General features: G+C 46.7%; 1 protein-coding gene across 3 annotated transcripts in view; it reads left to right on the top strand.

Moving 5' to 3' along the window:
- Positions 1-13,444, top strand: part of DIAPH1 (diaphanous related formin 1) — a 244,228-nt gene that overhangs the window by 195,178 nt on the left and 35,606 nt on the right. For all 3 annotated transcript variants that reach the window (XM_073649668.1, XM_073649667.1, XM_073649669.1), the window contains one exon: positions 8,561-8,656. In XM_073649668.1, the coding sequence (XP_073505769.1) occupies positions 8,561-8,656 (96 nt within the window). The remainder of the gene's footprint in view (positions 1-8,560; positions 8,657-13,444) is intronic.

Raw genomic sequence — 13,444 nt, 5'->3', positions numbered from 1 at the left:
TGCCGGACGGAGGTCAGCGGCGATGCAGCAGGGAGATGACCGGCGCTAGCTGCTCATCTCCCCGCTGCTGGCAGCACAAGTTCCCCGACAGGCGGCGCCGCTCACCTCCATGCAGCGAACGTCGGGAGATCAGCGGCTTGGCCCGCTGATCTCCGGAGGGCAAGTGTGAACGGAGGACCGGGGAGCAGCGCCGCCGGTCGGGATGCTTCTGCTGCGAGCAGCCGCTCATCTCCCGGCTTCTCGCAGTGGAAGTAGCCGCACAGGCAGCTCCCCGGTCCTCACTAATACGACGCTGATTGGTCGCGGTCGACGCCCGCGACCAATCAGCGATATGGGCGGAAAATTTAAACGCTGCTCTGCTCATTGGTCGTGGTTGCGACCGATCAGCGAGATTGGCGCCAGAATTAAACACCGCTCTGCGAGATTGGCGCCAAATTTAAACCACGCTCTGCTGATTGTTCGCGGCCGACCGCGACCAATCAGCGATTTTGGCGCCAAATTTAAACACCGCTCTGCTGATTGGTCGCGGCTGCTGCCGACCGCGACCAATCAGCGATTTTGGCGCCAAATTTAAACACCGCTCTGCGAGATTGGTGCCAAATTTAAACAACGCTCTGCTGATTGGTTGGGGCCGCCGGCCGACCGTGACTAATCGGCGATTTTGGCGCCAAATTTAAACAATGCTCTGCTGATTGGTCGCGTTTGCGGGCCGCGACCAATCAGCATTATTGCCGCCAAATTTACACACCGCTTTGCTGATTGGTCGCGGTCGCGACTAATCAGTGATTTTGGCGCCAAATTTAATCACGCTCTCCAGTCCTCACTAACACTGTTCGCTGATTGGTCGCGGGCGAAGGCCGCGACCAATCACCGATATTGCCGCCAAATTTAAACAACGCTTTGCTGATTGGTCACGGCCTGCAACCGCGACCAATCAGCGATTTTGGCGCCAAATTTAAATACTGCTCTGCTAATTACGCCCGGTCGGCCGCATACATATTCTAGAATACCCGATGCGTTAGAATCGGGCCACCATCTAGTACTTATTAGGTTACAATATAATCTTCTTAAAGGGCCCTCGGTGCTTGGTAAGTTGCTGACATACTTTCTGGTCACAGATTTTCATAACCCCGATTCTCAGTAATATTCCTCAGAATATCCAGTACAGCCTCCGCCGGGCACCAATGTAATCCTAATGTGAGCAGCACAGCCCTGATATTCTGGGAAATGGTTATGGGGCGCTCCCTTATCCCCTTTCTGACATATTCGCAGGATAGGCCATGAATGTGCATTAGATGAAGGTCCTGTGGATCTGCCATACAAGTAGGAGATTGAATACCCTATTAAAGCTGAGCTGACAGCCCCTTAAGTCCCGGGGCATCCACTATAGCCAGTGCACGTGGCTGATTTTCCATATGGACTGGTGACCTGTGTGGAAAATAATCCCTACACGCACTACTTGGGTCCGCCGCCTGTGGTCCAGGCCGCCTGTGGTCCTGCCCGCCCGCTGCCTGTGGTCCTGAGCGCCCCAATTCTCCACTTGTCTGTCTGAGCCTGGCCTCACATTTTATGTCAGTATGTCTCTTGCAGGACGGACACAGTGTTTTACCCTCTTCCCCGCCATCTTCCCTCACATACTATATTCTGGTTTATGCCTGAGGAGTTTATATCTCTAAGAGCAGTCATATGTATCAGGACCCTACAGTGCAGAGTCCATTTTGTGGGTGGTTGGTCACACATAAGGGTTTCACCATTTCTTGTGGTGACGTTGTCAGGGAATACATGGGCAGTGTAAGGTGGCTCCATGCTGTTCTGTAAGGTAGAACTTCTAGAAACCATAACTTGTAGGGTTAGTTGGCGCCATGTCAGAGGGACCCTCGCTCGCCCTTGTGTGGGGGGCACCTTGAGCAGAGTGGGTCCCAGGTGTGATGCAGCAGAGACTAGAGAGTAAGAGCGCTGCAACGTGTCCTAGGCTGGGAGAGGCTCAACCCCGCTGCTGGAGAGTTATTGCTATGGCGGCTGTGGATGGGAAGCAGCCCAAGAAAAGACAATAAAGAGTATATTTGCCATGGTTGCCAAGTGCACTGCAAGAATTACCACCATAGCCTACTGATCCTGCGGGGCGGCTCTCCAGGGATCAGTAGCGGCCTCCACCTCACTGCCAACCAAGTCGCTGGTGCAAGTCATGGCCGTGACTACAGCCAGGCTCCTGGACACCGCAGTGCTCCCAGCTAGTTGGGATTGAGAGCTGCTGAGGAAATTAGTGAGAATGGACAGCTGCAGGGATCAGATGTGAAGATTCTGACCCTCCTTGTGAGAACCGGCAAGCTGTGTACCTCGTGGTGAGCAGGAACCACAAAGCCTCGCGCCTCCTTGTGACTAGCTGATATACACAAGGACTTGGCTACAGCAAACTGCTTGTGACGGCTCTTCACACAATCACTCTGTGCCATGGCGGCCCACCCCTCGTGTCATTTTCAGGAACAGCACTGTGGCCGCAGTGTTACCTCCTCAGCTGGATGGAGGCCACAGTCTACGTTGGCTTGTAATGTGGGAGTGAAGGTTTAGTAAGTTGCCTACTTATGAGATCACATCTGGGCATTACAGAACCAAGTGTGGCCTCTGTACTGGAAAGTAGCCGCACACTGCCATACTGTGTTCTCATGATACTTACATAGCACAGCACATAAGTGATACTGCGTGGTCCGCAGGTTGTATATGGCCACTTTCCAGCAGGATCAGAACCCGAGCACCGGGCCTTACTCTTCTGTTAGGTAAGAGACTTGCCAGTACTAGCAGCACTGGGCCTTACTCTTCTGTTAGGTAAGAGGCCTGCCAGTACTAGCAGCACTGGGCCTTACTCTTCTGTTAGGTAAGAGACTTGCCAGTACTAGCAGCACTGGGCCTTACTCTTCTGTTAGGTAAGAGACTTGCCAGTACTAGCAGCACTGGGCCTTACTCTTCTGTTAGGTAAGAGACCTGCCAGTACTAGCAGCACTGGGCCTTACTCTTCTGTTAGGTAAGAGACCTGCCAGTACTAGCAGCACTGGGCCTTACTCTTCTGTTAGGTAAGAGACCTGCCAGTACTAGCAGCACTGGGCCTTACTCTTCTGTTAGGTAAGAGGCCTGCCAGTACTAGCAGCACTGGGCCTTACTCTTCTGTTAGGTAAGAGACTTGCCAGTACTAGCAGCACTGGGCCTTACTCTTCTGTTAGGTAAGAGACCCGCCAGTACTACCAGCACTGCACAGATGGACTTTGTAGCCACTTTAGAAGTTAGGGTATAAAGCCCATGTCACAAGAGCAGTGTTTGGCCACACAAGTTCTGTGAACAGTGCTCTTCCCGATCACTTGTCTGTGCAAAACTCATTTCTTAGCTGACTGCATCTTTTATGTATACTGAGAAATAATTCATGTCTGCAGCACATCTTTCCGTATAAACCGGATGTGTGAACCAGCTTGGGTTTATTCACCGTGCGGGGTCTGTGCGGCTCTGTAGTACGAGGCTGTGAGAGTAGTATATTGTGGGACACCATACAGCCTTCCATGGAGCAAGGACACTTATTTGTCTCACTCTTCTCAATGGGTCTATATAAATCCAGAGCCATATGTAGGTGCAGTAGCACTTCTGCGGCCGCCCTGTTACCGCTCCGCACAATGTATTGAGGATGAGTACAGGAGCCTTCAGGGCTTGTTCATTCTTTCACCATTATTACTTCAGTTTTTCCCCATTGAGATCAAAATGGCCTGGCACAAAACCCCCCATAAAAATCGCATCAAAAACTTGCGTAGCCAATTCTTGTAGAAAAAAAAAAGCTGTAAAAGGCTGTGTGTGAACATATCCCTAAGGAACTTTCTGATAAAAACACACCTTTTTACCTGATTTTATCACAAACCAAATCTATCTCCTTAACCATTGAGATGCCAAATTATTCAAGGCCAAGTCCTTGTTCACTACTCCTAAACAGAACAGAAGAATACTTTATCATGGAGAACAAGGAGTAATGAATGACGGGCTATTGCCACATATAGGAATGTATGATTGGTAACTTCAGGGGGATTCTGTAGTTAAATATGATAATAACATGTCTGTGTGACCGGGAATACTGCAGTGTATACAGGATGAGTTACTGTATTAGTTGTATACCTAGCCCTACAAGAAGAGCAAAAAACGTAAGTGCCTCCTTCCCAAATTCTCTTTATTTTGACTACAGTATTATTTTATGTTCCCTTTGACCTAGAATATTGTACAGTGACTTTATAAAGGCATTCTGTGCTTTATAAAAGTGTTTTTAGCACTTTATTTCTTTGACTTTTGGCTACTTTATATAAATAAAATACTAATTTCATTCTGAGCTGCATTTTTACTTTTCAGCCACCAGGGGTGTGCAGTTGAGCTACTTTTGGCTCAAATATCTGCAGTGATGTCAGCTGGCTGTGATTAGCTGAGCACCGGTCACCAAGGAGACAGACCAGCCCACCTTCCACCGTGTAGCTGTGGCCCCCCTTGTATGTTCCCCACCCTGCCCTCCCCTCCTCCTCACTGACAAAAGCAGGAAGGCGCCATGTTTATAATAGGAGCAGTGATGTGCTGAGCCTTCCCATCTGTCACCGCCCGCTCCCCATCATATCTGTGCCAAGCATTATTCCCGCTGAATCACCACAGATTGGGTCACGTGCAGCAGGCGGCATTGTGCAACGCTACACGTGTGTGTATGGACAGAAATGTGTGTATACATCTGTGTGTGTGTGTATGTATAGAAATGTGTGTGTATACATCTGTGTGTGTGTGGACAGAAATGTGTGTGTATACATCTGTGTGTGTGTGGACAGAAATGTGTGTGTATACATCTGTGTGTGTGTGTGTGTGTGGACAGAAATGTGTGTGTATACATCTGTGTGTGTGTGTGTGTGTGTGTGTGTGTGTGTGTGTGTGGACAGAAATGTGTGTGTGTGTGTATACATCTGTGTGTGTGTGTATGTACAGAAATGTGTGTGTATACATCTGTGTGTGTGTGTATATATATGTAATATCTATATATGTATATACACACGTGTGTGTATATAGATCTATTACACATACATCACACACTATATAAGAGAAGTTGTGGAGTAATTGTTAGGTGGTGTTGGTTACCCCTGATGTGAGCGGACCTTACCGGTAATGGTCAGAGTTCAGCTCTGTTCTCATAGCCGTTCGATTGACTTTTCTGGTTTGGGAACCAACAAATGAAAATAAAAGCTCCATTAAGCAAGTTGAAGCAGAGGCCCCATTTATTACTATAGGTCCATTTTTTTTCCCTTTTCTAAAAGACTTAACATTATACTGCCCCCCCATAATAATGAATGGATCCCTTTGCTTCTGTTGTGTAAGGCAAGTGATGTAACAGATCACTTATTCCATTTGCCTTTATAAAGCAGAGCAGACCACCAGAGGGTCGGCCGGGTCCTCACCTGTCGCCCTCCATCTCCCACCTTGAGTGTCACTGCGCCATCGTTACTTTCTACATTTCCTTTAGGCCTCACATATACTTCTTACATTTTGCAGGGAGCATCAGCGCAGAAATAAGGAAAACTTTTTCTCTTTGGAACTCTTTTTGTGTTTGACGATCTTTTGCTTTGTGTAAGTTTCTCGGTGGCTCCTGAATGAGGCCGCACTGCAGCTGGACTTTGGCTTTCCCACACAATAGACCCATTATTCTGGGCACCATAAAGGGAGTATTAAGGGTGATGAAGCGCAGCGCCGTGACGAGGAGGGTGGCGGACAGCGGTCTGATTTAAGCATGGGATTCCCTAAAGGGATGTGTCACTAAATGGTCACAACTCCTCGGATTAATAGAGACATTGTTCCTAGTGAGAATAGTCCTCTTTAAGGTTTTTTTCTGCAGGAAGCTGTAACCAGAGGGCTGCCAGCGGGGACCCCCGACCTTCCTGCTCATCCATGTCATATCTCAATTAACCTCATTTGTAGAAGTGACCTGTAAATACAATTATATAGGATACTGGAGAAATTGCTTGCATGCAGTTCCCACATTTGAACAGCAGGGGTGTGCACTTGAGCCGTGCTGCGGAGATTTTGGCTATTTTATGTTCCGGGCCATTTTAAGTGTACGCTCCATTTTGTGTGAATGACGCAGACAGTAAAACGGATTTCACGGTGATGCTGCCAGAGAGGGGGGGAATGTGTCAGCATGTCCTGTAATCTCTGCAGAGGGCAGGCCACGAGTAATCCTCTACCTCCGCCTCATGGCACAAGGCATTGTGAGTGGGGGACATGTGTAACCTGCATCCCCTGCCTGTCCCTGCACACCAGACCTCAGGGATAGGCTATTGATGGTGGAATATTGATGAGCCATGACCACTGGCCATGGCTGCAGAGGGTACGAGCACTCACCCCCTGTGGTCCAGTCTGACTGTAGCAGCTGTCTGCAGTGTGCCAGCCGCCTCTTGTGTGAGCAGGATGGCTGCCAGCTGTTCCTTCACTTACAAGTGATTATTCTCTCTAGGATCTGCCTTTAATGTGGGTTACAAACCTGCTCCTAATCTTTTCTCTTTAGCACACGCTTCTTAGATTTTCTCCAGGAGCCACAGCTGGCACAGCTTTAACAATGGGCAGTTGTCTGGTTTGTTGCTGCGGGACGCCATGTGCCCATGGGGCTCACCAGCTTAGGACTCTTACCCCATCCGACCATTCTCCCTCTGCATAGGCCGAGTTCGTTAAAGGCATCTTTTTCTTGTATGGAAAAAACAAATTATAACTTTTAATACCCGTTAAACAGTGAAAAAAAAAAAAAAAAGAAAATAAACTTTGTGTCTGGAAATAAACACACTTGTGGCGAGACTCCTGACGGAGTGTGACCACGGCCCAAGCATTGCTGTACATGGATGTTCTCAGATTCTGCTTCCTGGGAGTCCGGCACCCCCAAAAATGAGCTTCAGACCAACTCTACCATGATATACAGGACTTCACCCCTATAAAATCATCCTAGCATTGTACCTGGGAAATGAACTGTTAATTGTAATTTCGGGGGTCTGGGAGTTGGGGCCACATCTATCAGGATCTCTGTTTTCTCTAGAGGTGGGGTGGTTTTCTCCAGACTCTATGCAGATTCTCTATACGCCCCGATCATCAGGTGGACTGGACCTCTGTGCATGGTGTAAATGATGTGTCCTGGGAGGACTGTCTTTCCGGAGTTGTGATCGGCCTCATCCTGCCATTAGTCACCTCCTTACCCTTGCAGGATATTGCCTCCATGTAGGGTTACAGCACGCTCGTGAGGTTTCCTCTATATGTAGTACATGGAGGTGACCCTTCCTGCTTCCGGCGCGGTCTGCAGATAGTTGTGAATGGCAGCTGCTGAGCATTGTTTCGGCTGTTCCCCGGAGTATAAGCACATGGCTTCCTGGCAGGATGGAGATCATGTGCCGGTGTACATTTCACATCCTACAGAGGAAAAACAACAAATGCTGCATTCATAGAACACATTGAATGTGAAGTGCAAAGGGTTGCCTCAAAACTTGTATGGGGGAAATAGATGTTAGTGCTGCTATGGGGAGGCCAATGTCCTTGTACTAGCTCCCTCCCTCCTCAGTGCACTATGTGGGGTCTATCCACCTGGATCAGCCAGACCCGTACAGCGTATCCCTGTGCTGTACATGCAGTGGATGGGTCTACCACCAGAGTAATGTAACCTACTCCTGACATTGCAGACGTGCACTGCCCATAGTTGTCCTCAGCAGTTATACAGAGAAATGTTACGGAGGAATCCTTTTATTATATAATTGGCCATATTTTCCACATAACTTATTAATTATACTATATTTAAAGAGATTTTGTCACTAGGCCTTTTGCTGCCTTATTGAGAAACGCATAAAGTAGGGGCAGAGACCCTGATTCCAGCACCTTGCCCTATACGGTCCTATTCTTATCTCCTGTTCTCTGAATGCTGAGCTCTGTATATCCCCGTCCACTCCACTGATTGGCTGCTTTATATGTACTCTGCATAGGCAGAAAGCTTCCGCTTAGTAGGGGAGGTTTTACAGAGCTCATGAATATGGTACAAAGACAACAATATACATTATATACAGTATTACATACACCATTTCACTGCCTAGTTGGGTCTTAAAGGCACAGAGTACCCAATGTCTGTCCTTTGTACCTTTCCTGTGCGGTTTATTGCCCTTTATTCTTCCCATTCTTGTGGCTGAATGGTAAATGGTTGCCCGTGACGTGCCCTTTCTGTGCTGTATTATGTAATTAGTAATGATGGGATTTCCCATTGTACTGTAATCAGTCCTCTGACTAGTGACTAGGGTATTGTTCATCATTGTGTAACCAGACATGTCGGAGCAAGTGATGTGTATCCCCAATGTTCTGCGCAGGTCAGGCCATCCAGGTGCGCCTTTCATATGGCTGGATGTAATGCCGGGGTGTGCGCTTAGGGTGTTTGCTCATTGTCGTGTGCGCTTTGGACTCTATCCAACACTTGAATTCAATAGAAATTAATAGAATATATTTAGTCTTCACTTTTCTATTCACTTTTTACCTTCTTTATTTACAGCCAAGAAAGAGCAAGACGTTGATGATAAGAAAGGCCCACCAAAGAAGAAGGCAAAAGAACTCAAAGTATTGGATCCAAAGACTGCCCAGAATCTGTGTAAGTGTATACATTGTTTTATGTGCTGACCATTCCTGAGCCAAGGCAAAATCCACAAGAAATCTGTGAAAGCGAGGACATTTCCACAATACTTAGCAGTCACACAAACACTACAGACTTTGAAGGATTCATTACGACCTTGACATAAGCTGGTGTGATACACAAAAGAGAGAAGACAATGGAGCAGATGGAGAGGTTCACTACAGGCTCCTCCAGCTGTTTCTCTCCAGCCAGCACAATGAAACTTTAGCCAAGTTTGGTTTAGATCAGTCTCTACTGCTGTTGAACCCACAGCTGGTAACCTGTTACATAGGTCGGAAAAAGACCCCGGTCCATCAAGTCCAACCTTCCTCCACCAATTACACATTTGATCACTAAATGATCTATAACCCACAATGTTATGTACTGAGGAAATCATCCAGCCCTTTGTTAAAAGTTGTTATAGTGTCTGCCATTACTACCTCTTGTGGTCGGCATTCCACAGTACGACTCCTCTGACTGTAAAGAATCCTTTCCTATTTGGCTGAGCTAAGCCAAAATTAATGGAAATAAAGTCAACTTGCAATCAAAAACATCTCACTGTACTGAAGCAGGAACAGCAATATGTGAGAGTGATATAAAACTTAACTTTTAATAAATAGTTATAAAATAAGGTTCTGCCTAGAGACAAATTCCTCAATCAGGGTATGAGTGACCTTGTTTGTTGGTGAATAGATGTCTGTCTCTCTTAATAAACTATATACCACACATCTATGGTCCCGACCACCCTTCAGTAAGGCATTTTAGATCCTAACAATGGAAGTTGTTGTGTCGCATGTCAGTGAGACCTAGAAGGAATAATCAGTCCTCTGTCCAAAAGTCCTCTACAATCCAGGAGACAATTGTCCTAATGCAGAATGGTTTTTAGGACAATTGAATGTTATTTAGCTGTTAATGACATAAAAAAATCAACACAAGTCATTTGTCCTTGGAGAAAGACCAAAATCTCTCAAGTGATTAGCTGACAATGGACAGACAACGTAACTCCAACCACTAAAGTAACCTGACCAATTTAGACAAACATATGGTCAAAAAATATACTTTAGATCAAACCAGCATACATTCCTTGGTATATATATAGGAACACACTGTTAAAAACAAATAGGAACGTTCTCACCCATTTGTAGTTCTTTGCCGCAGGTGGGAATACACTTTGCCGCAGGTGGGAATACAGGAAAGGGTTTGCAGTCTAGACCTATAGGTCCCTATAGGGTCTGCTCTAGACTAAGTCCCCAAAAGTTCCCGCCATGACAAGGGTAGTCCACAACTAAACCTACTTTGGAGGCCCTGCATGTCGGGACGACATAAGGAAAAGTTCAAGGCCTCCAAAGGAGGGCTAGTTGTAGACTGCCCTTGTCAGAGCAGGAACTTTTGGGGATTGTCTAGCGCAGCCCCTGAGGGCTAGACTGCAAACCCCATCTCTGAGAGGATGAAGTGTATTCCCACCTGCTGCAAAGAACTACAAATGGGTGAAACCGTTCCTATTTGTTTTTAACAACATTGTGTTCCTATATATACCAAGGACAATATACTGGTTTGATCTAATGCAGGGATGTCAAATACATAGAGGGTCAAAATGAAAAACGTAAACAAAGTCGCAGGCCAACCAGCATACAGTATAATGGGCCCCACGGAGTCCACCATACAGAATAATGGGCCCCACATAGTCCTCCATACAGAATAATAGGCCTCACATAGTCCTCCATACAGAATAATGGGCCCCACATAGTCCTCTATACAGAATAATGGGCCCCACATAGTCCTCCATACAGAATGATGGGCACGACATATTCCTCCATACAGAATAAGGCCCCCACAGTCCTCTATACAGAAATATGGCCCCCACAGTCCTCTATACACAATAATGGGCCCCACATAGTCCTCCATACAGAATAATGGGCCCACATAGTGCTCCATACAGAATAATAGGTCCCACACAGTCCTCCATACAGAATAATGGCCCCCACAGTAGTCTATACAGAAATATGGCCCCCACAGTCCTCTATACAGAATAATCGGCCCCACATAGTCCTCCATACAGAATGATGGGCACGACATATTCCTCCATACAGAATAATGGGCCCACATAGTCCTCCATACAGAATGATGGGCCCCACATAGTCCTCCATACAGAATACTGGTCCCACATAGTCCTCCATACAGAATACTGGTCCCACATAGTCCTCCATACAGAATACTGGTCCCACATAGTCCTCCATACAGAATACTGGTCCCACATAGTCCTCCATACAGAATACTGGGCCCCACATAGTCCTCCATACAGAATACTGGGCCCCACATAGTCCTCCATACAGAATACTGGTCCCACATAGTCCTCCATACAGAATACTGGTCCCCACACAGTCCTCTGTACAGAATACTGGTCCCCACACAGTCCTCTGTACAGAATACTGGTCCCCACACAGTCCTCTGTACAGAATACTGGTCCCCACACAGTCCTCTGTACAGAATACTGGTCCCCACACAGTCCTCTGTACAGAATACTGGGCCCCACACAGTCCTCTGTACAGAATACTAGGCCCCACACAGTCCTCTGTACAGAATACTGGGCCCCACACAGTCCTCTGTACAGAATACTGGGCCCCACACAGTCCTCTGTACAGAATACTGGGCCCCACACAGTCCTCTGTACAGAATACTGGGCCCCACACAGTCCTCTGTACAGAATAATGGGCCCCACACAGTCCTCGGTACAGAATAATGGGCCCCACACAGTCCTCTGTACAGAATAATGGGCCCCACACAGTCCTCTGTACAGAATAATGGGCCCCACACAGTCCTCTGTACAGAATAATGGGCCCCACACAGTCCTCTGTACAGAATAATGGGCCCCACACAGTCCTCTGTACAGAATAATGGGCCCACATAGGGTTGGTGGTTCTGGTGTCGCGGGCAAAATAAAACCACCCTGCCAGCCAGATTTAACCCATATGTTTGTCTACATTTGGTTAGGTTACTTTACCTGTTTGAGTTACTTTGTCTGGCTCCTGTTTAGCTGCCAGAATCGCCCTTCCTCCTTATGTAATGAGTGCCCCCTGGTCCTTATTATGGTCTTTGGAAGGAATAAGTCATGTGCTAGTCCTTTGTACTGACCACACATATATTTGTACCTGTAAATGAAATCTCCTCTGAGATGTCGTTTTTCTAAGTTAAACGAACCCAACTTTTCCAACCTCTCATCATATGAGAGTCCTCCATCCCTTGTATTAATCTAGTTGCCGCCTTTGAACTGACTATAACTTCTGAATATCCTTTTTAAAATGTGGAGCCCAAAACTGGATCCCATATTATAGATATGGCCTCACCAGTGATTTATAAAGGGGCAACATTACATTGGGATCGCAGGATTTTATCTCTTTTTATACACCCTAAATTCTTGTTTTGTTTTTGCAGCTGCTGCTTGACATTGAGTACTGCTGTTCAGCTTACTTGTAACCACAATACCCAAGTCCTTCTGTTCTGTAGTCCAGAGTATACTCCCATTTAATGTATATGCAGCAATAGGACTACTCCATCCTCTGTGCATTAGTCTACATTTATCTACATTAAAGGGAACCTGTCAGCTGAAAAAAACACACTTACTCTGCAGGTTGATAGCATCATTAACCTGCCTGGCTCCCGCACTTAGCCGAACGCTGCGGGGAGAAAATTAACTTTATTTCCCTGCAATGTTCCAGTTTCAGTCACAGGGGTGGCTCCGGCGCTGGTTCAGTCACCGCTCGGCGGCTGTAACCGCGCCCCCCGCACTGACTGACACTCGCTCTGTATTGGGGCCGGCTGTCAGTCAGGGCAGGTGGTTCTGTTACAGCCGCCGCTCTGTATACTCGGATGTGACTGAAACCGGAACGCAAAGTTAATTTTCTCCCCGCAGCGTTCTGCTAAGTGCAGGCGTCGGGCAGGTTGTTAACACTATTAACCTGCAGATTAACTCCATATCTGTCAGTTAATAGCATTTTTTTCTAGTGACCTGTTCCCTTTAAATCTCATTTGCCAATTGTTTGCTTATTCAGACGTCTTATCCAGATCGTTTTGTAATATTGTACTGTTAAGGTTTTTAATATCCTAGATAGTTTTATATCCTACATAGTTCAAAGCCTGGTGGGTGAGGATGCTGTGTATGTCATTGTACGGAAAATGGTAACCACACCATACTTCACAAGCCGGTATGGTGACTGGCCCTGTATACCTAGAAAAGCAGTATATAACAATGATGTAATCTGATTACATGGAAAAAATATAGTAGGTAGATAATCAGGAAGAAAGGTTTTCTTCAGTTCATTTTCTGCCAATGAAAATAATCTTTCATCAGCCCCATTGTCCGAGAGTATCACGTAAGAAAATGTATGGTATGAAGGGGGGGCCTCTAGCTCACAATATAGGTTACTCCTATTTAATGGGAATCTGTCAGCAGATTTTCGCTATTTAATCTGCGCAGCATAATGTGGGAGCAGAGAGCCTGATTCCAGGGATGTCATTTGCTCAGCATCGCGTTGTAGGTTTAATACAATCAGTGTTTTATCAGCAGGAGATTATCACTGCAGGGCTAGGTGTCACATGCAAGACAGTCCAGCTAATCTGTGTAACCCCCACCTCTGATTGGTGGCTTGCGGACAATCATCGGTCGGGGCGGGGTTATACGCAGCCTTCTGAACAACTGCTACATCTACAGCAGAGAAAACAGGTGGTATATCAAAACACATCACTGGATTCAGAGTCTCTGTCCCTATA

The sequence above is a fragment of the Phyllobates terribilis genome, unplaced genomic scaffold (assembly GCF_046119375.1).
Source record: "Phyllobates terribilis strain yellow unplaced genomic scaffold, ASM4611937v1 Scaffold_10__3_contigs__length_209671492, whole genome shotgun sequence".
NCBI classification, from domain to species: domain Eukaryota; kingdom Metazoa; phylum Chordata; class Amphibia; order Anura; family Dendrobatidae; genus Phyllobates; species Phyllobates terribilis.
The sequence above is the reverse complement of the archived record's forward strand: the minus strand, read 5'-3'. Positions and strand labels throughout refer to the sequence as shown.